This window comes from Tasmannia lanceolata, unplaced genomic scaffold, assembly GCF_043159265.1.
Source record: "Tasmannia lanceolata isolate RefF3 unplaced genomic scaffold, GAP_Taslan_0.1 ptg000023l, whole genome shotgun sequence".
Classification (NCBI taxonomy): Eukaryota; Viridiplantae; Streptophyta; class Magnoliopsida; order Canellales; family Winteraceae; genus Tasmannia; species Tasmannia lanceolata.
The window spans coordinates 3,795,889-3,822,935 of record NW_027518700.1 but is presented as its reverse complement, the minus strand read 5'-3'; the positions used below and the strand labels follow the sequence as shown (position 1 = coordinate 3,822,935).

The window sequence follows — 27,047 nt, the reverse complement described above, 5'->3', positions numbered from 1 at the left end:
TTGATTAGAAGATTTTTTTTTGATAGGTAAGCCGAGGTTTGGCGGGAACCCTTACTGGTTTATTAAAATGTGAAAAGAATTATAATCAGCGAACACAACATTAACCCTATCACAAGAATAGGATACAAACCAAGAGAGCAAAGACAAGACCTAACCTTAAAAACAATATCTAAGGTAAAGTGAAAACACAACCACTTTAACCCCTAATGTTCCAAGACGTCTCTCATCCTCAGACTCAACTTTCTGGATCTCTGGCTCTTCCTCAGATGATGTGTCCGTGTTGAGAAATGGGAAAGTACTTCTTTCTACTGACCTCCTGCCACATTTCATTTTGTTGGCGTGGGTCTCCTTTTGCGTGGTCGACTTCCAACAGTTCTGGTCGGAATCTCCATCTAGAGAGTGATTTGGATTGTTCTCAGTGAGAGAGTGACCCATATCAGATTGATATGAATCATTCATGTCTTCATCATTTCCAATTGGAGAATTCAGGGATTGATATGAATCATTCATGTCTTCATCATTTCCAATTGGAGAATTCAGGATGGAAAAGCTATTTTTCAAGTTGATTGATTAGCAGATTTGTGCTACGAGACCTTGACAGTTCATTTTCTGCCCAGTAACATCGAATGAGAACGGAGGCGTTCAGTTCAACAGCCTCAAAGTGTTGTTCTGTTTGTCTAAATATCTTATATGCTACTATACAGATAAGAAACCCTGAAATCCACGTGACTTCTGAATCAAGAAGCATGGAACAGAGGACTAGCACACATTTAACAGATAAGAAACCCTGAAATCCACGTGACTTCTGAATCAAGAAGCATGGAACAGAGGACTAGCACACATTTAACTTGTATGTACAAAGACAATGAAAAGACGATCGAACTAATCAATTGCTGCATATGTACACAAATGCATGCCATTGCACTCTCCCTTTTTAGCTGATTGAAATGAAGTTGTGGGAGAAGCGCTCTATCTGTGATCTAAGCAGGTCACTTAAAGAGAACCAGGATTTCTCTGGCATGTTCAGCCTTCGTGGCGATATGTTCTTCACCTGGAGGGCCAGGGGCTCCATTTCTCTCTTCATGGACTCAACAATCTCCATATCCACTGCGTTGCCAGAGATATCACGCACATAGAATACATTCTTTACATTTCCTCCCTGAGTTGCAACATCTGCCCGAACGACTGCAAGGCCGTATTCTCGGAGTAGACGCGTAATGTCGGAAAGCAGCCCTATCCTATCATGTGCACATAACTCTAGCCGGACCCCCTGCCACATAACAGAACAGGAAAAAAAAGTCAAGAGTTGCTCAACAGTGTGAAACAACCAATTACTCCAAAAGCTTAAGCTGTTAGCGTTTGGTGCTATTTAATCATTTATACTTCAACACTCCCCATCACGTGTAGCCCCTCTATTTTTGGGTTGGGCTACATGTGGAAGGAAAGGAGTTGTTGGGTTTTGAACCCAGGACCTGCCGTGGGGCAATAGCTCTGATACCATGTGAAGCGCCCAATTACTCCAAAAGCTTAAGCTGTTAGAGTTGGTGTTATTTAATCATTTACACTTCAACAAACAGGCATTTGGGTTTTGGTCAACGTTTGAGGCAGTTTTCAAAAACTTGGACCCAAACAAGAACTTGGCCAATGCAAACAAGAGTCAACTTGGGTGAGAAAATGATTGATACAGTCAACTTTTCCTTAACTCGGGCGAGTCAAAGGAGTTTCTGATTGATTTGGTAGGACACAATTTGGACTCAGATTTGGCCAAGGTAAATGGGAGTAGATTCAGGTGAGTTGATGATCAACTCGGGGAGTTTTGAAACGGTAAATAGACATGCTCACCTCGCAGACTCTGCGCTGTATCGCTGCTTCTAAGCATTTTGTAACTCGTTCCTTCTCGCTCTCTGTGTTCAAGGCACACCCATCCATACGGCGGATAAAGTATTCCTGCCGCCATCATAAAATTCTCAGTTTTTTGTTTTTTTAATATAAATTTGCAATTTATTTATCACAGGAAGTGACATTGAAAATACAGAAATGCACATACCTGAGTTGCAAAAGATCCATGAGAAGCAATGGAAGCATGGAACACCTTGTACTGCATGTCTGTTAGAGTGCACACAGTGTCAAACATGAGCTTTGGCCTATCTTTACACTCCACATTCACAACTGAATACCCTTTCTCATTGCACTTGTTAATTGATACAGTCACCTGCTGAAGTACAAATGATTAAATAACACCAACTTTAACAGCTTAAGCTTTTGGAGTAATTGGTTGTTTCACATGGTATCATAGTTATTACCTCACGGAGGGTTATCACTTCAAAACCCAACAACTCCTTGATATTGAAAATCCACATGTACTGCCAACCCAAAAGGGGGGCCACACATGAAGGGGAGTGTTACTGTGTTAGGAATATAAATGATTAAATAACACCATCTCTAACAGCTTAAACTTTTGGGGTAATTGGTTGTTTCACAGCACCTTATTGGGACAAATTGGTACGGTGGATGAACAAATTGTTTAGTGCAAATAAATAGAATAGGAGAGAGAGAAGTAGGCAAGGCAAGTAGACTTTAATTTCCCCACTAATGCAGGTGGCTAAAATAAGTCCCGAGGACACAACACTAAGAATAAGGACTGCACCCCAAGTTCAAAGCAACCAATATGCCCTTGAAAAATGAGAAATGGAGAAGAGCAAAAGAGGAGAAAGTCTCATCCCATATAGAAGATAAAAAGACACGAAGGCACCCTTTCAAATGAAAATACCCTTTCATTTTAAAATAACACCTTTTACAACAAATGTCTTTTGAATGGAAATACCATTTCATAAAAAAGGAAAGGTCTCTTTGAAAAATTTCATTTTTCTATTTTACAAGATAACAATATTTATAAAAATATCCAACACACCTTCCTTCCCTCTTCATCATCATCCATACTAGTTGGGGAAGAAGAACAACAGACTGACGCCGCCGGCCCATCAAAGTCCCGGTCAGCTAATAACAGCTGGTGCAACCGACGTTCTGTGTGAGTAACTGCAGCATTACCCCCGTGAATCTGCACGCCACTCTGGTCATTGTCAATGGTAGAAGCTTGGAGTACTAAGGAGAGATGGTCTGTAATGGTGGCAAGACGGCTGGGGTCATCAATGCGGCTATCAGATAACTCGTCCGAGATATAAACAATGCAAGCCAAGTGTTCATTGTGGCTCCATGCGTGGGCCTCCACAACATTGCACTTTAACTCAGTCAGAACTGCAGATATCTCGGAGAGGAGACCCGGTCGATCAATTGCAATCATCTCTATGGCTGTGCACTCACTCGATGTTCCAGCTCGAACAAATTTTCGCGTGCAAGTCTTCATTTCTCCGGTATTTTCGACCTTCCTCTTTGCACCTATAGCCTGCAAAGTTGTCAAACTATAGTTGTACAGATTTCTCTCAAGCTAAGTCACAAATATGGGAATTCCTGGGCAAGGGAATATATAGGGATATATTAAATTTGTCATATTTTTTCGGGTTTATATCGAGAAAAAATGATAAAAATAAAATTATTTAAAAATATATAAATTAAGAAAATAAAAAAAATATCATGATAGTACCGTGGTAAATGAAAATATCGATAAATTTTTAAAATTCTCGGGATTATTTTGGGATTTTGATGTTTTATCAAAATGTCGCAATAAAATTGCTATATTTTGAAAATGTTGGAGATATTTGTGAGGTACCAACGTTGTAGCTTATTGAAAGGATAACTTAAGCAGACACTTGCAGTAACTAGTTAGTACCTGTTGTATGTGGTTGATGAGTCTTTTGTCTCTGAGTTTGTTGCCCAGCTGGTCTCTCACATGAAAAACTGCCCCAAAACACAAACAAAAAAGGTAAAAACATTTCATGACTATTCCGAGCAATACTTAGAACATTTTACAGGAAAAGTGAAAAGAAAAATAACATTTCTATCAGACAACAAAGACTGTCAACGTAGAGAAAAGCAAAACCGCGATTGGGGTGAAGCCCTTCTTTGGGGATTGTATGTCCGCTCCATGCCTGGTCCTGTAATCATTGAAGGTGACTAGGCAAATGTCTTTGTTACGTGCCTAGATGGGTCCTGCTCCGGACCGAATACATCAGTTCAGATTTTTTTTAACATGTGGAGTCCACTCTCTAGTTGTTTGGAATGAGGAGTCTTAGACATAAGGGTTATGGTGTCTATATTTCCTTGGGTAGGAGTTTTAGATGAAGTGGCTGCCAAGTGAGTTTTCCATTTGGTATGAATAACATGTAAGTAGCAATTTTTTTCCGAAGGAATGAAGAATTTGTCACAAAGGAGGATTGATCCTTCCCTCAAAGTGTGTGTCGAGAGGTTGATCTACACTCTTAAGTGGATCAATCTTGTTGGGAGCCGATTTGGGTGCCTAACATTTTGGCATGAACAAGTAATAGCAAAAGGATGGTGAAAATTAGCAGACATTATCTTGGAAATTAGAGATCTATACCTGATAATAGGTCCTAATATATTTAGATGGTGATCATTGGCTCAAATCTAGATGAATAATATTGTATGTGCCAAGTAGAAGTGGTTAATAAAATTGTTATCATTCAAATACAAAAATATACCATCCATGAGCCATTCAGCATCAGAGGAAATATAACCCTTGGAAATGGTGAGATCCATGTCTGTCAACACTTGCACAGCCTCTAGAAGGAGCCCGTCCTTCTGAACACTATCCACCTGAAAATTCGCACGCTAATATTCCATGAAAAAAACAAATTCATGGCTACCAAACACGGCCCAATTGACCCAAAGTGTGGAAGAGAGTAAAGAGAATGTTGGTACCTTCACAACTGTGCATTTTTCACAACACTCATTGTCTATGCATACCCTGCAACTGCCGAAAAAAAAAAAAAAAAAAAACTTTTAATCAAGAGGAAAAGGATTGTACGCTCGAGCGTACCAAGCTTATGGTACGCTCAAGTGCCCAATCACATGTGGGCCCACTTTGTTAGGATGATCCAAAGCATTCATCTGAAAGGCCCTTACATAAATCATTTCTAATTTTGCAGATAATTAAAAAAAAGGTGAAGTAAATAATATATAAATAAAGAGACCTGGGACCATGAATCCTCTCTTTGAGGTTCTCAAATTCTGGGTCGAAGTAAGGCCAGCAGACTTTCGTCATGCTGTAAATGAATAAAAAAAAATTAAGGACTGAGAAACATATTTCATATTTGTCATAGTCCATATTCATTTACATTATTGTGTTGATTAAGTTAGTTAAGGCCCGTTTGGATACCTCATGCATTTGTATTTTGATTTGGATTTGAGTTTTGGATACAGAATACATCAATCATCTTCGTGATCATGTTTTAAGAGAGAGAGAGAGGAGGGATGTCTCGCTGCTGCCGGAGCAACGACCAACATCGAGGAGCAGCGAAAGTGAAGGAAGTTGTCACAAATATTGATTTCCAAATAATGTCTCGCAGAATAGATTTGAAAATCGGAATTTTTTGCATTGTTGTAGCTGATTTGGAAATCTAAGGATTTGATCCAGTTCAGAATATCAACTAAATCCCAATCTAAATCTTGTGGGTATCCAAACGTGGCCTTAGTTATGGCTCTATCCAAATTTCTCCCTCCGGAGTCCCTAGATATGGCGCATTTGTGTGATGATTGTGAACGTTGATCTAGTGGCCCCATTATGAAGCTGAACATCTCTAGTGGGCCCCATGCCGAATAGATGATCCTAGATCCTTGATTGAATGAGGGATTTCTGAGATGTTTGCAGGCCTTGATCAAGTGTCTGAGAGTAATCTTGGCCCACTAAATCAACGGCTCGAAATGCCACTCAAATGTAAGCGAGTGGGGGAACACTGGTGGAGTGGTGGGGGTAACAGGCCAACTATTATTGGGGAAATCATATCCACACACCCATGTTTTAATAATGGCACTCCTCTTGTCATTTAACATCTCTAATTAGATGCTACCAAACAGCAAATCAGAAAAATGTTAGTGAGTGGTAGGAGTGCCATTAATATAAAAATTGTATATATGCTAGCCCCATGAATTTGGCTAGCAAATCCATTGTTATTATTGTTATTAGGGATTTGATAGGGTCCATCCCATAAGGCATTTCGCAGCTGGTCTGCGACTGGCCACCTCGTGAATGGAGACAACAGCTTTTGTCTCTATTCACGAGGTGGGGTCTGACATGAGACAGATCAGCCGCGAAATGCCTTTTGCTATGGACGCTAGCAATTCCATGATTATTATTATTGTTACAGGAGGAATGCTAAACTGAAGGGCGCCCTTGTTTGCAGCGTTTTATTATCGATTTTAGAGAAAAAAAAATCCAATGAAAATGAGTTTACCAAATGGTGGAGCTATTTGGATGTATGGCAAATTTTTACTGAATGCTTTTCCCCCCCGGAAAATGAATTTTTCCAGCATTTGGTAAGCTCATTTTCACCCTCTCATTTGCCAAGCCATTTCGCGTCAGATGAAACGAGAAAGAGACTAGAAATTAATGACATAAAATGGGCGTAAAACAAGTTTTACAAGGGTGAAAATGCTGGAAATTTTTTAGGAATAGGCAGCAGACCAAAGGGTGGAAATATCATTTCCCATATATTTGATATATAATTAGAGAGAATAAAGAACTCAGAAAAGGAAATATAAGGCCATACCTAATTTTTCAATCTGAAATATGATTCCAAGAAGGAATTGAACCCAAAGCGAAGAAGAAAAAGAAGAGGCCACCTTCTTCTTTGTAAGGATTTTAGGAGAAAACAAGAAGAGTTTGAATGGTGGAGTTTTTTTTACTTTTGAAAGTGATTATAAATTATTGTGTGATGATATTTTCAACCCACTTATGACGTGATTCGACATAAAGTTGCCCACTTTTCACGTCAAATCAGGTTATAAGGGGGTGTGTACGTAATGCAGGGGTGTAAATTATTTTCCATTAATAAAATACATGGAAGAGATGTATCCAGACTAGTATCTGAGCTGGTCGTCTGGGAGTTTGCCACGTGTCGACGCTAGTCAAACGAAGACCTGGGCAAACCCTTGTTCCGCAGAAAATGTTACTTTTTTGGCTCCCAAATCACCGCTGTTGGCGCGATTATTGCTGTCCTCTAAATTCTTATTTATTCAGCGTTCCAAAAAGTTTTCCGACACTTATCAAGCATCCATCCGTCTCTAGTTATTTCCGACGGTCAAAATAGAAATGAACCTAAGGTTCTTTCGGCTCAAATACACATTCAAACGAACCAAAAGAAGCCTCGTGAAGCGTGTCAATTTAATAGGCAGTAATGAAAAAAGATGTCAGAAGGATATCAAGGTCTTTTGACCATCCGATTTTGAAGATTAGCCTGTGTTTCATTCTTGTTTTAAAAGGTGCCCGAGATCCGTAATTTCTCGAAACATGAGCCCTCATTCCATACCTTTCCCGTATTGCACTGAAATCCCTGAAGACTACGAGGCAAGTTTCAGAGGCAATAATTACCGGACGGTTACTCTGTCATCAATGTCCCCCTATACTTTTCTAGCCAAATTTCTCAAAAAAGAAGGAATATGGTTTGGAAAATGATGCCTTCTCTCTTTCTGTCTCTTTTCTTTTAATCTTGGTAACAACACTCTAGAGTTTGGCAACCAAACACTATTTCTCACTATTCTACAAGGTTTGTCTCCACTCTAGTGACTACCACTAATCTACACGGTAACTATCTGTATCCAAAGGGGGGGGGTGGCGCGAGGAAGAAAAGGGGGCGAATATATAGGTGGGTCCATCTCTTGGCAAATGTGGTGGTGCTCATCTTGCTTACGCTCACATCAGATATCCGTTTCATTCCATATACACCGCGGGTTTGAGTTAAAATGGAGGGTACAACTCAATTCCTCTTCATTTCCCCACCAAAATGGCCTCTGTTTTGCTCTTCTCTCCTCCCAACCCTCCCTGCCCTAAAATCCCTAAGAAGGCGAACCAGGGTTTCACAAAGAGATTCCTTCGTCTAGTACCTTCGCGAAGAGTTGTAATCACTGCTGCATTGGAGAAGGACGAGGGCAGAGGTGGAGAAGACAAAACCCCAGCATTCAATCCCTTCGGTTTTGTTACCGACAACCCTTCTAGCAGAGAAGCTATTCAGCTTCCTGAATCTCCCGCTGAGGCCGGAAATGTCGGTCAAATGCTTTATGTAAGATCATTCTCTTGATTTTTAGTCATTACATCCATTCATTGAATAAGTGATGATCAAATGGTTCTTACTCAGACAACCTTTATTGAATCATCGCGGTTCCAGTATGAATCTGAGGTTTCAATCGATTCATAGGGTTTCAACAAGAGAATTCCTATCAATAGTAAACCAAACAACAGTTTTTTCTGGTTAGTTTCGATGTGAAAATGTGTGATTGATTCTAAGTTGATAGAACTCGCCCTACCATGATGTCATCACACATTCTGTGATAAGTTTCTATTGCTTATCTTTCTTATTGTTTTATTATTTCTCACGAAATTTTAACATCCAGAGGATAGAAGACAAGGGGAAGGAGTATGGCTCTTATGTCAAATCTGGCGGCTTTAGATGGTTTGTTAGAGAAACAGGTATGTTTTCTTTTGTCTTATCTGACAATAGATACCAGATCATAGGGTCTAAAGCAAATCCCACCATTCTCAATTGAGAGGCAAACCTAAAAGAATTAGAGATGTATTACTGTATTTTAGTCCTTTTGATATTATTTTTATCTGTTACATAATAGAGGCACCATAATACATTGCCAGCAACTTCATTTATGAGTTTTTTTTTTGCTTTGTCTATACTTCTTTGTTTCTCTAGTTTTTTCTTTCATCATAAATAAAGCTTCTATTCTGCGTATTATTTCTTAAACGGGCCAACTATGAATGGGCAACCATGCAAAATTGCACCACGTTAGATGATCTGAACATTCAACTAGTGGCCTGCAAATGGGCAATGGGAACAAAAATTGCCAGTTGTGTTAAACATTTGTTTTCTGGTCAATTGGTTAGGATCTTCCGATTAGAGAGGTTTTTGGGCCATGGGTAACCCCAGGTGGATCCCACTGAATGAATGGCCTAGATTGATGATTGGATGATCCACATATCCAATGAGTTCACCCCTTGACAACCATGTTCCCTTGTCTATTTTTTTTTAATTATGCTTCTTCTGTGATTGTGTCGTGGTCACATACCGTTGTACTACCCCAATGTAATGGTGAATTTATACATGATATATCATATTGCTTTTTCGAAAGTGTATGTTTATTGGGGCATATTGTGATCATAATTCACAATATGTCACGGTAGACATGACTTATTATAGTGTTGGTGCTTTTTTAGCATAACTATTTTTCTGATATTGTTTCTTCTCAATTTTTTTAATGTCATTCAATTTTGTTTCTTCAGGATCCTCTGAAAGCCGACGTGGTACTGTTGTTTTTATTCATGGGGCACCAACACAATCTTATAGTTATCGAGTGGTTATGGCTCAGGTTTTGTTCTTGTTCTTGTTTTGGATATGATAGAATAATTCTACTTTATCTATCACATTGTTGTGGACCATATTGTAAGTTACGTTTGCTTTTTTGACATGTAACTATTTCCTCGTTGCCCATATCATGAGGGGAATATATCAATATTTTATTTTATTTTTCATGATAGGAAAGCCGCAGTTAAGCATATTGAGACCTTGTATCACTGCTGTCCACTGACTTCATGACGAGTTGTGTACTGCCAACAGAGTCTTGTGTTGGTTTTCTTCAAAGGAAGGAGTAATTTGGAAACAGACCTTTCTTTGAAGACTTGAATGAGATTTGTTTGGTCATTGCTATTTTTCTTGTGTAAAGGATCCTTCACAAATCCATTGAACGTTAATCATAAAAATTCTGTGGATCTGGTAAAGAGAGATTCTTGCACAAAATTAAATGAAAAACCATCACAAAGAACTGATTTTGAATCTTCGACGCATAACTCCCTAGATTAGTTTTAGAGAAACAAATTATAGTGCTCATTTTTTTTTTCCAATTTATTCATGGTATAGATTGACTTCTAAAGAAACTTATTGATCCTTATGCATCATTAATTAGAACCACTAACATAGATTTATTTAAACAGACGAAACTTATTGATCATAATGCATCATTCATTAGAACCACTAACATTGATTTATTTAAAACACTTGTGTAAATTAAATCAAAATGGACTGAAGATTAATGGGGCTTAATTTTCATAAAATATCCAAGCAAACATAACATTGTACAAGATCGCCCAATATTTAAATAATGTAAGTCAGTAGATCTTGACTGGATTGAAGCCGAGTACTTATTTTGGATGCTTTCTAATAATTAGGTTGCTGTTTTCTTTTTAGTTATGTGACTAGGGGTATTTTCTGTTTATTCTTTTTTCAACTTTATGTTACTTTTGCAATGATGCAGGAGGAGATATGTTTTCTAACTGGTGTGGTCTTTGGACCATGGGTAATCCAAGGTGGAAGCCATAGCTTCTTGGTGGTAGCAAAGGAACTGTCCACATTTTTAACTTTATATTTACCAAAACATAGGATTAATAAAGGCACTAATCTTAAACAAGGGAGATGCATGATGACAGAAATGGATGTTATTTTCTGGTTAATCAAGGATCTAGTGTTAAAAGAAGCCTCTAGATGTGGAAATAATCAATTTCACTCCTTGGAGATAAATTCTCCTTCACTAAGTTTGCAATTGGATGAATCTCATGGGTGCTAAAACTACTCTGAATAGAAATAATCACCTGCAATAGTTGCAGCATGATTATTAGTGTACCCTGGTTTAGGATGGACATCTCAACAAGTCTCCTGCATATGTCTAATGCAGCCACACTACCTGCAGTTCAAGTTATCCTTCTTTACTGATGTCTCCTCATACTCAACCACCAGGATTACCACGACAACAATCACCATGAATGGCCACCACAATCACAGTGTCCTGAGTCCACTCATCTCTTCTACAAACTTTGTCGGATAGCTAAGTGAGTTATGGATACTGTCTTTTGCCAAGGATTTGTGCAGTTTATTCCCACACAACTGAAATCTAGTCTTGAATTATGCAAATATTAATGAAGTTCTGAATTTCTGCTTCAGACTCATAATATATGACTTTTGGTCTTCAATCAGAGTTGGCGCTATAGCCAATTTTTACAAAGTTATACGCTTTTAACATTATTTTGGGTTTCTTGGTTAATATCTCTCCAGTTTGATTTGGATTCTCACGACTACTGATGTGTTGGGAAGCTCTTTTTTTTTTTGGAAGCTTATTGATATATACTTTTGGAAAAGTATTATCTGCATACGTGTGCATGTGAATCAACAGAAGATATGAATTTTTAGGACTAATTCCTATTTCTATAGAATAAAATTCTATTACTAACCTATTCTTATATCACCTTCCCAGCAATCACAAGCCATTTTCATTGTGGAGTAGTTTCATTAGTGCATTGGATTTGAAAAGTTTAAGCTTGGTTCTCATGGTGTCCAAAATTGCTGATGCATCTTCAATTCAACTAGAGTTAAAGAGTTGGGAAGTGATGGGAGGTAAAAGTTAAGTGATGGCTGGTCTCATGCGTGAAACTTCTTTTTATGCATTAATGGTAGAAGAATTCTAGTCTTGAGCATGGTTTTAAATTTCGACCGAAATCCAAAAATTTCGGATTTCGTTGAGACCGACACCGAAATCACCCAAAACCGAAACGGTCATTTATTTTGGCCGAAATTTCGGTTTTTCCGAAATTTTCCCCAAAAAATATGTTTTTTTTTAATATTTCACCGAAATTACCAAAATTTCGGCCGAAATTTAATATTGAATAAAATATTAATTTTGGGTTTTGTACCTGATTTCGACCAATTTCGAAATTTCGAGGTCCGAAACCGGTACCGAAACCGAAATTTTAAACCTTGATCTTGAGAACTGAATGCCCAAATAAAATGTATGCCTTCCACAACTGCATTAGAAGATATTTTTTGATGCCTTGGTTGAGATACGAAGAGGTGGATGTCCTGGCAAAGCAGAGGTCTAGTCTTATGTGGCTTTCCTTTTTCTTTCCTTTTTCATCTCTATCGTTTATTAGTCTAAGTAGTAAGTAGGTGTGCTACATTTTAGAAATAAGAAACATCATGGGGAGAGATTTATTTATCAAAGGATGGTCTTATGTCTATTTGTTGCTGATTTATCTTCTCATATGCTAAATATTACTCATTTGTTTGCACTGTTTAAATTTTAAAGACTCCCCGAGTCAATCATTGACTTTTCCCAAGTCTTCTAGTTATAGGTTTTCGAATTCTCATCCAAGTCCGAGTTTTGCCATACCAAGTCATTCAAAAACTCTCTGACTTGCCTGAGTTAATTAAAAATTGACTGAATCAATCACTGACTTGCCCGAGTTGACTCAATTTCACCTTGGCCAAGTTCTCATCCTAGTCTGAGTTCTCAAGCAATGTTTATTTGGGCATTCTCTTAGTTTTCTTTTAAAGAGCGACAGAGGAATCAATGCATTCATTATATGTGTTTCTATGAATATTTTAATCATCAAATTACACGTAAGCATAAAAATAAAAAGATAGGCAAGCTATGGTTAAGGACGGCAAAGCTCTGGCAAAGCTCCAGTGTCACTTAATTGACTTGGACACAAGATTCTAATAAAACAACGGTTGTCTTGCAACTGGTCCAATGAGTGTATAGACATGCCTTGTATTCTTTCATTTGTTCTATAATATTGACAAAAGGATTCTAAAGAAAATGCTTCTTAGTCAGCGGAAATGGCATGATACTTATCATTTCATGGTGGGAGAGAGAACAACCCTCCATAGCAAGTATGGTAGGCCGTGATCGTAAACAAGAGTGCCCTATGGTTCCTATTTGTTATACTATTACCCATTATTATTCGAAAAATACTAATACCCATTAATACTGTTATAAATTCTGCAGAGGAAGCATTTGTTTGAATTCTTAATGCTTATCTATATTCACATCTGTTCTGTCTTGGCTTGATGGACCAGTGATCTTCTGTTTATACTTTGCACGCGTATCTTATCATCCATTCTTTATGCTTATCTGATGCTTGTATCTTATTGTACATATGCATTCAGGCACATTATCTTTTCAGTACTTCTTAAAATTTAATACATACTGACTATTCTTGTGCTAATTTCAATTGGGTGCATATTACTGTTTACAGAGCAATTATCATTAAAAAAACTGTTTACTGAGCAATTATTGTTTAGGCTAGATGGCGGATGCTGGCTTCCATTGCTTTGCACCTGATTGGATAGGATTTGGTTTCAGTGAAAAACCTCAGCCAGGATATGGATTTAACTACACAGGTTTGTGTTTTTATTTTTCTCTTTTTTTTTTTTTTTTTGAGAAAATTTTAATTTCAATACTTCAGTGTATTAGAAATGTAAATTTCCTCACATGGCAGAGTATATTCAAATATACTCATCAAACAGCAAAAATGCAAAACTCCATGAGACTGGTACATGGCAACAAAGCCTGTCATGAAAGCTACATCCAGACCACCAGATTTGGAGCCAGATATTTTTTTTTTCAATAATTTTCCCTTTACTTCTTTCCTATTTTTCTTTTCGTTTCCAAATCCTTTGTCACTTCTCTCTCTCTAACCTACAAAGTTCATTTTTTATTAATGATTTCAAAGGAAAGGTCCAGCTTTGTTGAATGAAGAAAAGAAAGGCTAGATTGGACTGTTGGATTCATTTGACCATTGTCCTTTGTGGCAAGTTTACCGGTATTATGGGGTCTTTGTCCAGCTGTTTGTTCACTGGCCCGTCCGAAAGTGACTAGGAGGGTGGCTTGTGAATTCTTTCCATCCGAAGAATGGATGTCAGTTGGTTCTTCCTTAGTTTGAGGAGAGTAGTATCTCAATCATCTCAAACGCCTCCACAAGACCACCCAAACCAGCCAAAAAGAACAGAAGCTCAACACTCGAACCGCATAAAGAATAGCCAATTTGGGTTGCCATATTCCTCTGAACATCTGAATCTGAACTCCTCTGGTAGTAATCATAAAATGTCAAACAAATTTGTTCTTCATTTCCAAATCCTTTGCCACCATGGGTGACACGAGGGAAGCTCTCGATCGGTTGACCATTTAAAATAAAATTGGTGGTGGGAAAACAATCATATTGATTCCCAATACCCTATAGGAAGAACGGATTGGAATCACTATTTCTCAAAAACCAAAAATCAGTGATTTGGAGACAACATTGGGCAATGAATTTTTGGCTTGATGTGGCGTGATCTGATTGGATTTTTGTGTCAGATTAGTATTTTTAAAAATATTCAGTAATGTGTGAGTACTATTCTAGAAACTATAGGTCTATAGCATTAAATTACCATTTTTAATTTTCTTTTCCTTTGTTAAAGTGAATCCCTCTTCAGAATCATGTTTTAATCCTTCTACGGATTTCGCTGTCAGATTAGTATTTTTAAAAATATTCACTAACATGTGTGAAAATTTACTATTCTAAAAATTGTAGCAGTAAAATAGCATTTATCCTTTTCTTTTCCTTTGATAAAGCGAATCCCTCTTTAGAATCATGTTTTAATTCTTCTGTAATCCTAAACATCAAACTTTATGAAGTTTCAACATCTCCACTTCTTTAAATACAGAAGAAGAGTTCCATGAGGAATTTGACAAGATTCTTGAAGTGCTGAGTATCAAATCTCCATTACTTCTAGTTGTCCAGGTTAGATAAATTTCAATTCAGAAACCATTTGTAGTTTTTCATGATAAATGTGTATCTACAGACTTGAAAAATGTTTATCTATAGCATTTACAGACTTGTTTAGGTGATAGATGTGATAATTCGAACTTATTTTAGGTTGAAATTTAATGGTAGCATATTCATAAATATTTGTTATAACCCAAGTAAAATTTAAATTTTCTTGATAAGTAATGTGCTTCACAATATTGACATTTACATTGTTAAAATATGCCCTTTACATTCTTCTTGCAGGGATTTCTTGTAGGTTCATATGGATTGACTTGGGCTCTGAAAAACCCAAGCAGAATCTCAAAGCTTGCAATTCTTAACAGTCCATTGACAGCCAAATCTTCAATTCCCGGATTGTTTCAACAACTAAGGTTAATCCTTTGTCTGCTATAGCTATTATGGAAATTAATTGTGCATTTTAATCTTGTAGCAATTGTTGATATATGCATCATACTACTGATTTTTTTGTAGACTAAATGTCAATGCAACTTGATTAGAGCATCATCTGGTCATGCATTTGGATGATAACTTTTGATTTTTTGTACAACAAAACTGCATTGCTTTGAAGGCATTAGTGTCCAGTTTAATCGCAGGTTAATTGTGACGAATCCCCACTATATTGAAAGGGTTAGTCTCCATTTTAATTAATCTCAGGTTAATTTTTTGGAATATTTTACTTCCGCTGCCTTGCCGGGAGTTGGGTGTTTCTCTGAATCAGGTTTTGATGCCAGTGAATTATTAGTCCGTGAAGTTGTTTGGTGAACTCAGTATTAGCAATTGGTTAATCCGTAAAATTGTTGAGATTGTTGCGAGGACAATTTGCTTGGATTGTGAAATTGGGGAAACCATATTGAATTTAGGGCAAAAGCTGGAAAACTTGAGTGAAACTATGGGGTAACAAGTGTAAATTGCATATGAATCCACCAAAATCCTCTGAAAATTGCTCAAGACTCCTTCCATGAAACCAAAAAGAAAACAAGACATTAAGGTTGCCAAATTCAAAGGATCTGAATGTAAAAAAAAGAAAGAAAACAACTCATTTTCTTTTTGTTTCAAAGCCGTGAAAAATTGCACGTCAATCTCAACAAGATGTACACATTCCTTGCTACAAAAAGTGCATATTGCATCGACTTAGGGTTTGGTAATGATGTTCGTCTTCATCTATCCTCTATCGCTGCTAAACACCTTCTAAACCCCTTGGTGGAAGGGAATGGGGCTATGTACTTGCATGGCCGCTGCAGATTTGACCCTACCTACATGGCTACACCCAGAGCCAATCCCCTAGATATCTTGCCAACATGTTGCAGAACAAGAACTCGTGCAGAACCTTGGGTTTTTTGACTTAACAGCGGTGAAACGTAAAATCAAATATACATCTTTCAAAATTTGTATCATACCAAACCACACCTCAAATTTATTATTTTAATACTCCCAGACATTATATTGCAAATTTTTACCCCATCTACATATTTTAAACATTTACTGCTTTAGTTCCCCTACTTTTTAACGTAGGGGAACTATAGCATCTCATTTTCATTATGAATTCATGATCCATTCACATCTATCATTTTAGGATGTAGTTTTATATTTTGCCTGGGATGTTACAAAATTTGATAGTCCCTTTGTTCTCATATCTGTAGTTTTTCGTGGCATTTCAGTGGCCATGGTGCAATTGAGTAAAAAGTGGTTCATTTGATAAGAACTTTATTATTACGTTAGAACATATTCATTACCTGTTTTATGACAGCGATTCCTGTTGATTGTGGGTTTGTTGTTGCACTTTACTATAAATGAACCATTTGTACTTCTAAATGATGTGGACTTTTACAAACATTCTCTCTTTTCCTTCAGAATTCCACTTTTTGGTGAATTTACAAGCCAGAATGCTGTTATGGCCGAGCGCTTTATTGAAGCAGGCAGTCCGTACGTACGAATAACTACATCTTTTTCTTTGTACAAGTTATGAATTTAATAGAAGTATCCTTATAGCTGATGCGGTGTAACTTTTACTTCATTTATTTTTAGTTCTAAGTACAGTTTATTCCAATTATCCTTATGAAAAGAGAAGTATATCTGAGATGAGGAAATGTTATTCAGTTATAAAACAAGTTTAACTCTCAAGCTAGACAATTTAAATTGGGAAATATTGAAGGTTATGATACTCAGATAATTCTTAAGGCCAAACGTTCCATGTCTGACCCGAAACGATAACTGGATATTTCACAGATACTTCATGGATACTGCTGGTCAAATAATTGTCTTGTTTCGAACATATACCTCTCTATTCGAATTAACTATCATGGTTTTTGCTTGTTAATGCCTCATATTTGCAATTAACTTTCACTATGTGATTCATACAAATGCTATTTTAAGATTATTATTAATTCTACTGTCTAAGTTAATTCTAGTTTAAGTTCTATAATATTTTATTTATCGATGTCTTATGTCTTATCTCATGGATGGGTTACCTATATCCGTATTCGTGTCCTACATTTTGGAACATGCCGAGTTGTGGCCGGTCCGTGCCCGTATTTGTATTTGTATATGGGTTTCTGATGCAGGACAATACCTAATTTAAGGAAAATCCTACACTCCTAATGGGATTAAGGCTTTAGGACAATTTAGGGCTTACGTGGAAAATTAAAAGAACACTTAACAACTTACCTAGGCCGAATTAACTCCTAATTAATCTATGGGCAGCAGCAATAATGAGACTTAAATAGCATAAATAATTGTAAAGATTGTAATTAAGCATGAACTAAACCGTTTACAAATCAATCAAAGCGATAAGGATTCGTTAGATCAATTGATAATAGAAAGATTATCAATTTCATCAGTTTCATAGATTTTAGGTGTACTTGTCACTCATACTTTGATATAAGATGGCGAAAGTAGCCCCTATTGCGGTCATTAGTGCAAACAGAGTATAAAGTTGGTTCTTCCTCCCTCTGCCTTTTCAATATTACATCCCATGATGATCTGCAATCATCTGAATGTGAAGACTCTCTATAAAGAAGAGAAACACTTTGTTGATAAAGTGCAAACCCATGCCTCTCTTATCCAATTTTGTAGTGTTCTAAGTTATAACATATTATATTTTGTACTGGAACCCGTCTTTGGTCCTTTAAATGGATAACAAATCATACCACGAGTTACCCATAAAAAAAAAATCATACCACGAGCCAGTGTGAAGTAGCTGTAGGCAAAGGGGGAGTCTTTTATCCTTCATCTTATGCACATCCTATAAAAATTGAGTCCATTGTCTTTTATGACAACTATCAGTTCCATTCCTATGTGATAACACGATTCAATTGTTACTTATGATAGCAAGCAGTTTCATCGCGAGGAGCTAAGATGATATTTGCAATGAAAAAATGACAAGTGTGTGAAGCCGCACTGAATGTAACCAAGTATGGGTAACCACATTGAAATGCAATGAAGACATTAAAAGTATGTTATATGTAGTCAAACGTCAATGAAAACTTAATCTAGATGTGGATGGCCATACTTGAAAAATCTTTCTGAGTGTGGATAGCCACGCTAGAAACCTAACCAAGTGTGGATAGCAATACTAGATATCTTAGTGTGACTAGTGACACTGAAGAACTTTCTAAGTGTGGGTAGCCACACTATGAACTTTACACTACCCCACTGAAAAAACTAACCTAATATAGAAAATCATACTATAAATATCACTAAAGTGTGGAAAACTGCACTGGAAATATCAGGTATGGAGAACATGTTTAAATGCATGGAAAACCATGTATGTGCAAATAAACCACACCAAAAACATACTTCAAGTGCAAAAAGCTACCCTTGAAAAGCGCAGCCTTTCGCAGCCCTAACCCGACCTGATATTTGCAAACGCCAACCCAACATGAACCAAAATCAGGTTGAACCTGACGGGTCCGGGTTAAGCCCAACCCAAGACACACCCCTATTGGGTGATGCTAATTGTCCAATCAAGAGCTTAGGAATGGACATGTCGAAAAGCTAGATATAGGTAACAGATCATAGCTATTGACCAAACATACCTATAATTGGATAGCTAGGATGCCCCTATCAGCTCAAATGCTGGGCTGTTGGAGATCCAAGGTAGGGCCTACCAAGTGAACATTCCGTATCAGCCGAAGGTTGGGTTGGGGGGAGGAAGGGACCCACCATTAATAATAGTTGGCATGTCTCATTGTATTTCAGGTTGGCCTATCGCATATTCCATCATACCTCTTGAGTCTTGAGATATTTCATAACTTTTTGTTAAACTTTTTTCTGTTATTTATTGTTACCTTACCAACTTCTCCAAAAGCTTAAGCTGTTGGAGAAAGGCGTTATTTATCTTTTATACTTTAACACTCCCACGTGTGGCCCACTTGGCAAACACATGGCACATGTGGTCCCACTTTGGGCCGACCATCACATGTGGATTTTTGCTATCCGGGAGGTTTGAACTTGAGACCTTTGCTTCTAATACCATGTTAACTTACCAACTTCTCCAAAAGCTTTAGCTGTTGGAGAAAGGCGTTATTTATCTTTTATACTTTAACATTTATAAATGTTTATTTGGGTCAGCTGTATGTGATCGTACTTAGGAGAAATTTAGGTCTGATCGCACTTCTTAGGAGAAACTTATGTAAAATTTGTGAATCAACATGTTTCCAGTTTTATGTTTTCAGCTATATTTTCAGCTATAATATACTTATTGATGCATGTGAATACTTAACAATGTTCTGGTAACTACACAATAGTGAATGGGTAGTTCTCTTATGTTGTCTTTGTCTTACAACACATCTTGTTTCTTGGCAGTTATGTATTGAAGTTGGAAAAGGCTGATGTGTATCGCCTGCCATATTTAGCTAGTAGTGGACCTGGATTTGGTTTGTATTCCATCTTTTTTCTCTGAATTGCGATGCTTTTATGCTCCAAGCTTCAATGTCTACCCACAAGGGATATGGATAGTTTAGATTAACTCCATAAGATGTAACCTATAGTGGATCCGAGAAAGGAAATACTTAAAGAGTGGCTTTGGTTTTGTTCCAAAGTATCACAATTATACCTCATTTGTGGAGCCCTTGTGAACAAGTAATGCCTATTAATAGCATGCAAATAGAAAATAAGGGCAATTTAACGTAGGGCTTGTTTGTACTTCCATTTACTCTATATGTCAATGATACTGAACTCTTTTATTATCCCGGGGAGGTTTCACATATTTTAAAATATTTGGCAACAACACAAATCCTCTAAAAAACATCCAAAATGCATTGACAAGGATGATATAGGTAGGAAATTTTTTCTCCCATTATTTGCCAGGTTGGTGTGAAGCTTGCATGCATGACCAGAAGATGTGAAATCATACGAAGTTTGATTCATGTAATTCTACTTAGCAATGGACTTTAAACCATGTTCATTTTCATGATAAGTTCCTAAAAGTCACCAAGTTAGTACCTCTTCAATCATGCGATATATAATTTACAACCTTTATTTTCTAGCGTTCTTTATTTATATGGAACATGATTCTTATGCATTTCTTTTAAACAAGAGACAACTGATGCATAGATGTAAATAATTCCATGCAAAAACACAGTATCAATCCCTTTCCACTTTAGAAGGAATTGGCGAAATATTCCGCCCCGGAATGGAAACAGGAACAAAAATGCAATCCAAACATTCTGGCCAGACTCCGGTGTTCCGGAAATTCTTTTCGGATCACCCCATTTTGGTCAGAATTGCATGGAAATGCCGGGGAAAAACCAGAAACCCCTATCTTTTTTTTTTCCCATTTTCCCCCCTTCCCCCTAAAATGTGATCATTTTTAGTTCTTTTGTAGGGCATCTTATGTCATTTAGGGTTAAAGGAAATAAAACCCCCTCTTTTGATTATAGATGATAATTTCTAAATTTCCAAAAACTATGTGATTTCATATTGCAAAAAAACCACTATTATCTGTTTCAAGGGTCTCCCCTCTCTCTTACAGTTGTGTCCTTTAGGCTCATATTGTAATTGTGTGTGTGTTGGGGGGGGGGGGGGGGGGGGGTGGGCGGCATAGGAATATGTATGGGATGTGGGATAGAATTCAAGAGATGAATATAACATCCACTGCATATCACACCTAGGGGCAACTCATTTGCCTCCATCAAAGTTGTGAACCGAAGGAGGTACCCTAGTTTGGGTCCTTTTTATTGTATTTTCTGATCTAAATTGTGATATTAATTAGATTCATTAAGACCCAATTTCATGGCTACATACATTTGGTAGATGTTTAAGTAGTGAAACGTGTGCCTATTCCTTAAACTTGGTAGATGTAATAGCTTCGTATATTTTTCCAAATATTTTCTTTAAAAAAAAAATTGTTCATTTTCTTTATTTTTTTTCCAATTTTGCATCTTATTCGAACCAGAACATTGGAACGACTGGAACACCGAAACGTCCCAATCCAGAAGAAAAAACAAACAGCCGTTGAAACATAATTGATAACTACGCACAGAAGTGTTGGTTTCATGTATTATTTGTATATTGCATAAGTAATTCTTTTATGGAAATGATAAACCTTATATTTGGTGAATGATTGGTCCAATGAAGGTGGAGGCGGTCTTGGAACATAGATATCTCTGCCCAGCAAGCATAATTTACTATGCTGAAACTTGAATCAGGAAGCTCTGCAGAGCGAGAAACTTGATCTAAATCCTGCTATTAAAAAAAAAAAACTTGATCTAAATCCTTGTTGCCTAAGGGGCACCCTAGCGAACATAATGCTGATGGAGAAATGGAAGTTTGGGCTCAATAAGGATTTGGAGTTGCTCATATTTCTTATGAGATGCTGTCTAAGAAATGTGATCATATGATTCTTATCAGAGCTCGTTAGGAAGTACTTGTTACTACAATCATTGGAGGAACATACCTGATGCTCCAGAATCTGTTTGATTACTTGTTCAATCTAATCTCATCTTTTACGACTTCTCTATCAATAAATTGCAACGATAATTAAAATTTCCTCCTCGATGTAATCACAGCTTTGCTTGAAGCTGCTAGAAAAGCCGACTTCAAAGATATATCAAGCCGAATAGAGACTGGATTTTCATCTGGAAGGTATATTTTTTAGGCAAACATTTTCATATATAATATTTGGATTACTATGTATCTGAAGTTGAATTCCATATTTGTCGTTGTGAATGTCATATAAGACATGCATGTGCAAATATGCTTGTCGTCAAATCAAAACTAATAGTTCTTCGGGTGCATATTTTATAGTGTCACACTAGGTGGCATGGAATCTGATAGCTTGTGTTCTGTTTCGAGGTTACAAGTACTTCCATCTGTGGCATCAAGGTTCTGTATGTGTCCTTATGTGTTTTTTAATTCTCGTCATTCAGTTTGGGCTAAGTGATGTAGGAAATTACCAATTAACCAATGGGAAATGTGTAGTCATTTTCTGTTTTTGTTGTGTTGACATTTTGTTGAAAAGCCCTGCAAGTGTTCTAAAAGATATGTACGCTACTCCAAGAAGCAGGGAACTGTAGGCTTAAAATGTCAAGTTGGAATAAGCAATATTTGAAAAATCAGAACTCATCCTCTAGGACATTATCAAGATATGTTTTGAAGCCTACATCTGAGTCAACTTGGGAGTTGGTTGAACTCTTACTTGTCAATTGAGTTTTTGCTCAAGTTAAACACTGAATTTGCACTAATGGTAGTAGGTAAAGAACTGCTCAAGGCGTCTACCACATGATTTCGTACTCCGATTGACCTTATGCTTTAGCACAAGTGTAAATTACTGCAAATAACGAGGAATTTAACATGTGTGCAGTGCAATTTATGTTGCTAATTGATATGGTGCAAGGAATCATGATGTGGAAACAAGATAAACTCCGCTAACACAAAGATTGCCGAGTAACATAAAATTTCAGATCATAAGTGGAATACCTTCAATTCCAGCAAAACTTTATTCATGGTAAGAAAATTGCTTCCCTCGTCAAAAGATCTAGGTTCAATTTTTGAGTCCCTGTCATACTATCACAAGCTTTGAACAAAATATGGGGAAAGATACATGTCTACTGCATCGCTATTTTGCAAATGGCATCCTAGTACTTACCTACAGAGAAGAGAAACCAAGACATTGTGTGGAACCCTTGCCTCTTCTTTTTTCGACCATGTGATCTCATAGGAATTTGAATGAGGTTCAGCCTTTAGCTTCAACTCGCCAACCATGAGTTGAGAGACCATTTTCTCACAACTCCCACCATCAATAATCAGATCACAAACTTTACCATTCACTGTGCATCGAGGGCGAAAGAAATTATGTAGCAAGCAACTATCCGTTGCTCTTGGGGCGTACATCGTTAGATGGATAAAAAGGGTTTCCCCTTCATATTCATGTGTGATTTCTTCCTCTTGTACTCCGGCATCATCATATTCTCGTCCATATCTTTGTAGTATTCATTTCCTCCATAAAATTCAACTAATGTTGGAAAATTTCCATTGTCAGAACTCCACTGACGGATGGCCTACTTGTTTTTAATTTTTTTACTTAAAACAGATGATTCTACGTAGATAATATCATAAACTCCTTCCCTAAAATCAAACATACTTCGATATCAAAACCCCCAAAGTACAAAGGGCAGGACATAGTTCGATATAAATCCCCCAAAGTACAAAGGGCAGGTTTTATTGAGTTTGGTCAATGATCATTTACCAGTGGGGGCCCTAGCTGATGTCAGTAATATGGCCAATCTGGTCCTGTTCTTTTCTCCCGTTTCCGCTGTGTAGGTTGTGGTTTAGCTAATGGGGCCTGTGGACCCATTGAATTTCCATTGCTAACTTACCCACAAGACTCATCCCAAGCACTCATTAGGTTGTGGTGTAGCTACATTGAATTTCCATTGCTAACATACCCACCAAACTCATCCCAAGAACTCATAACATCACTGTCTCTTAGAATGACCATTTTTGTCTTCTTTACCTTCAATTTACCATCAGCTGCCCTAACGTGCATAACATTGGGAAATGTGCATAACATTGGGATCAGCAGTTAAAAAAGTAATTATCAGGCTGCAGTTCTTAGACTATTCACGTGATTAAGGTCAACAGATTATTTAATCGATGTGCACTTTGTTTTCAACACTCGTTCCTCTTGTCATATGCCAACACCTTCATTCCCTTCACTCACCATAGTCATAGTCTCGTAGGATCTTTTCAATCTTCATCTTCCTCCAATTTATCTTGTGGAAATTATTGTATGGTTTGATAGCATTGAAATACTTATTCTGTCTGTATATTTCTCTCATCCAAAGCCTCAGGCTATGATGTTCACATAGCAGCCTTTCAATCTATTAGGTGGCAATCTATTCCTTGTTTAATTAAGTTGAAGGTACTTCTCTATTAGGTGGCAATCTATTCCTTGTTTAATTAAGTTGAAGGTACTTCAATTCTTCTCATATTCTGATGTTCAATAGGTTTAGCTCATAACAATTACAGTCATATGCATCAATTAGTAATTGACTATAATCCAAAGTTAACGGTTGTTGATGCAGTTATATATCCCGGATCAAGAAATACACTAGAAATTGTGTTTCCTGTATTTTTTTTTTCTTTTGAAGACATTATTCAAGTCAATTAGTTTCTTTGTCTTATTGAGGCTAGATTTCATTTTCATGGTAACTGTCAGATTTGCAGGTGTTTCCCTTGAGTACGTGAGTAGAAAGCAAATATTATTTTGAAATTATTTTCCTTTTTAGTATCATGACTTATTAGCATTATAACCAACCAGCCCATGTTTTGTGAGCTCTACGGCACCATGTCTCGACGTAGAAGTTCAGTTCTGCTTGAGAGAGTCATATTTTGTGTTTTTTCATAGAGAGAGGTACTTATTTCAGCCAATGTTTGAAAAGTTGCCTGGTTGACTTGAAACTCGATCAAGTTGACTTGGTTTTGGCCCTCAATGAAAAGATTTGAGAAATTTGGCCATTTCATCTCACTCAATACCTCTATGAGTTCTGGTTGAGTCCTAGTTTCTAAACATTGGTTTTAGTTCCAATTTAGTTTGGAAAATTCGAAATGGCAGAAAGATAATTTTCCTTTTCTTATATTAATACAATCAAAACAATTGTTTGGGTTGTAGAGTGTAGAGTGTAGAGTGTAGAGCATTGCTGCCACTCTGACTCAATAGCATGGGTTAATCCCTGACTTCGCATTATTTTGTCATGTACATAGGAACTGTTCCATTAGATGTCTACTGTTGTTATTTTCTGCATGGAGTCTTAACAGGAAAGACTCATTGAGGCATTTAAGCATTTTTCTACAGTTGGTATCACCCTCTAAATTTGTCTAACGGGGTCCTTATTTCAATTGCTTTTGCATAGTTCCAGTTATTTTTTTTTTCTATTCAGAAGAAGATTATAGTACATGTAACTCCCCTGCCATTCTCTTTCTTGGATTTGAATGATGAGCAACGAAATTCTGCTATAGATGGGACATACCAATACTACTTGCATGGGGAGTATCAGATAAATATTTGCCCAAGTCAGAGGCAGAGGAGTTTCAAAAGGGAAACCCTGATATTGTCAAACTGACGATGATAGAAGGGTCTGGTCATATGCCACAGGAAGATTGGTAATTAACGATCAACATTGCATTTTCTTTTTTCTCTATGCTCTTCTGATAGTATTTACTTTGTAAGGCTCTGTTTTCCATGAAACACTATTTCTGACTTATTCTGCACTCTGGATTTATTTCCTTTTACCTTCGTGTTTGACCAATAATACTTTGCACACAGGCCAGAGAAAGTTGTTGATGCTTTGAGAACATTTCTATGAAGCAATTGAATAGAGCACCTTGAACATTTCTAATGCCAGGTTGGTCTTTCGTGAATCATAGCATAATATTCAAAAGCCTCAAACTGAATTGCTATAGTGTTGGTTAGGTGTTGTGTCTCTCAATATATGAAAGCTTAACTGAATCTGAAATGGTTGGTTTCAGGGTTAGCAGAGTACAAAGCAAGGGGCAACCCAACTGTTGAGGCAGCTCTTTCTTTTGTTTTGTTTGTAAGTTCATATCTCAATCCATTCAAAGAGATGAAGTTCTTGATTCTAGATTAGGGTAGTTACAAAACTAAAGTAAAAGATTTTGAATTTGAGTAATTTATTTCTTGTTCAGGGGTTCCAGTGACAAATTTAGATAGTCTGTAACCATTAAAGGAGGACTATGCCACCGCAGACTCCATCTACCTGTAGGTATGGCACTGTCCGGGTTTGTGACATGTACAAATCCATATCGAGCGTGAGTAGGTATGTATCCTCATGTTTTCCCCTGTAATTGCACATCATTGCACTCAAATTCTTTCCAGGATCGCATGAAATTGTTAGCATAAAGTAACCTCTCGTTCATTTTTTGGGCACTTTCATCAGTTTGGGAGTGATATACATCATTGTAAGGTAATAAGATGAGCCTGATTGTGCATAATATTGAAATTGGAAAATGATCTGAAGACCCCTTATTTTAGGATTTTCTCGAAACAGCCATCTTACTTTTGCAATGTGTGCCAAAGAAGAGGATGCTATCTTACAAAAAAAAGGAAAGGGAAGGTTAGAGCGTTCCAAGCAGATGGTTCTTCAGGTCATCTTGGACAACGTTAGAGATAGAACTAGATTTCTTCGTTTAGTGGATGAAAAGCTCTCTTAGGGCATGCCCGAGCTGCAGTATGATTTTCCATTGTGCCTTATATGTACAAGTAAGTCCTCACACAACTCACAAGCAAACAGCCAAGGTTCCGGCCCGCACCTGCTAGGCCTACCAAACCGACGCTTATGAGGTGGGAAATAGTGCTTCAATTGGTGGTGTAGGGAATTTAACCGGGTAGAACTCACCCCTAAAAGCTAGCCATTAGAGGGAGGGAACCCATCCCCATCCGTTTCACTTATCCGATGTGGGACTATTTGCTTTTGCGTTGGACCCCAACATGTGGTTTCCTTGGGGATCTGAGGGTGCGTTCTATAACATTCTTTAGCCTAAAACAATAAGAATAATGTTTTTAGGGATTTCAACAACTCGTCTAAGAATTCATCCTAATTTTAGGCATTATTTTATGGAGCAAAAGTTTCTTGCTTCAGAGAATTGGGTGCTATCTCACGATCTTCCCCTCTATGCACTCTCAACTTTTTAGCATGGAATGTGTCCACTCTCCATCTTTTTATGGTGAAATCATGTTTTCCACGTCACCTGCCTCACAACATCAAGAATTTTTAAAATTAAAAAACACAATTTTGATTCCCAAAGATTAAAGGAT

The 27,047-nt window shown here is 37.2% G+C and overlaps 2 protein-coding genes across 8 annotated transcripts; one reads left to right on the top strand and one right to left on the bottom strand.

Annotated features, from left to right (window-relative positions):
* Positions 1 to 37: 37 nt before the first annotated feature.
* LOC143856189 (ACT-like superfamily protein) lies at positions 38 to 6,821 on the bottom strand. Of its 5 annotated transcripts, none has more exons than XM_077366306.1 (9): positions 6,684 to 6,821; positions 5,109 to 5,180; positions 4,837 to 4,888; positions 4,617 to 4,731; positions 3,788 to 3,855; positions 2,912 to 3,403; positions 2,048 to 2,215; positions 1,843 to 1,947; positions 38 to 1,270 (listed from the first exon to the last, which is right to left on the bottom strand). In XM_077366306.1, exons 2-9 carry the CDS (start codon positions 5,177 to 5,179, stop codon positions 935 to 937), a joined length of 1,407 nt encoding a protein of 468 aa, XP_077222421.1. In that variant the 5' UTR covers position 5,180; positions 6,684 to 6,821; the 3' UTR covers positions 38 to 934. The 5 variants fall into 5 exon arrangements, with proteins under 5 accessions (XP_077222421.1, XP_077222423.1, XP_077222422.1 ...); XM_077366308.1 differs by having other exon boundaries at positions 2,048 to 2,212; XM_077366307.1 differs by lacking the exon at positions 6,684 to 6,821 and adding an exon at positions 6,369 to 6,494.
* Positions 6,822 to 7,857: 1,036 nt separating this feature from the next.
* Positions 7,858 to 26,133, top strand: LOC143855688 (alpha/beta-Hydrolases superfamily protein). Of its 3 annotated transcripts, XR_013238059.1 has the most exons (13): positions 7,858 to 8,192; positions 8,524 to 8,599; positions 9,419 to 9,504; positions 13,271 to 13,364; positions 14,670 to 14,746; positions 15,017 to 15,144; positions 16,625 to 16,696; positions 19,577 to 19,647; positions 21,781 to 21,856; positions 25,232 to 25,375; positions 25,539 to 25,617; positions 25,742 to 25,806; positions 25,919 to 26,133. XR_013238059.1 is itself a non-coding variant. In XM_077365757.1 (12 exons), exons 1-11 carry the CDS (start codon positions 7,917 to 7,919, stop codon positions 25,576 to 25,578), a joined length of 1,140 nt encoding a protein of 379 aa, XP_077221872.1. In that variant the 5' UTR covers positions 7,858 to 7,916; the 3' UTR covers positions 25,579 to 25,617; positions 25,742 to 26,133. The 3 variants fall into 3 exon arrangements, 2 of the variants coding, with proteins under 2 accessions (XP_077221872.1, XP_077221873.1); XM_077365757.1 differs by having other exon boundaries at positions 25,742 to 26,133; XM_077365758.1 differs by lacking the exon at positions 7,858 to 8,192 and having other exon boundaries at positions 8,560 to 8,599; positions 13,266 to 13,364; positions 25,742 to 26,133.
* Positions 26,134 to 27,047: the final 914 nt, after the last annotated feature.

Coding starts and splice junctions, on each gene's coding strand:
- LOC143856189 (XM_077366306.1), bottom strand. CDS start 5,179: ATGACGAAAGTCTGCTGGCCTTACTTCGACCCAGAATTTGAGAACCTC. Junction 4,732..4,836: donor AAAAATGCACAGTTGTGAAG/GTACCAACATTC, acceptor GCGAATTTTCAG/GTGGATAGTGTTCAGAAGGA. Junction 2,216..2,911: donor ATGATGAAGAGGGAAGGAAG/GTGTGTTGGATA, acceptor TTTGTACTTCAG/CAGGTGACTGTATCAATTAA.
- LOC143855688 (XM_077365757.1), top strand. CDS start 7,917: ATGGCCTCTGTTTTGCTCTTCTCTCCTCCCAACCCTCCCTGCCCTAAA. Junction 16,697..19,576: donor TTTATTGAAGCAGGCAGTCC/GTACGTACGAAT, acceptor GTTTCTTGGCAG/TTATGTATTGAAGTTGGAAA. Junction 25,376..25,538: donor CATATGCCACAGGAAGATTG/GTAATTAACGAT, acceptor CTTTGCACACAG/GCCAGAGAAAGTTGTTGATG.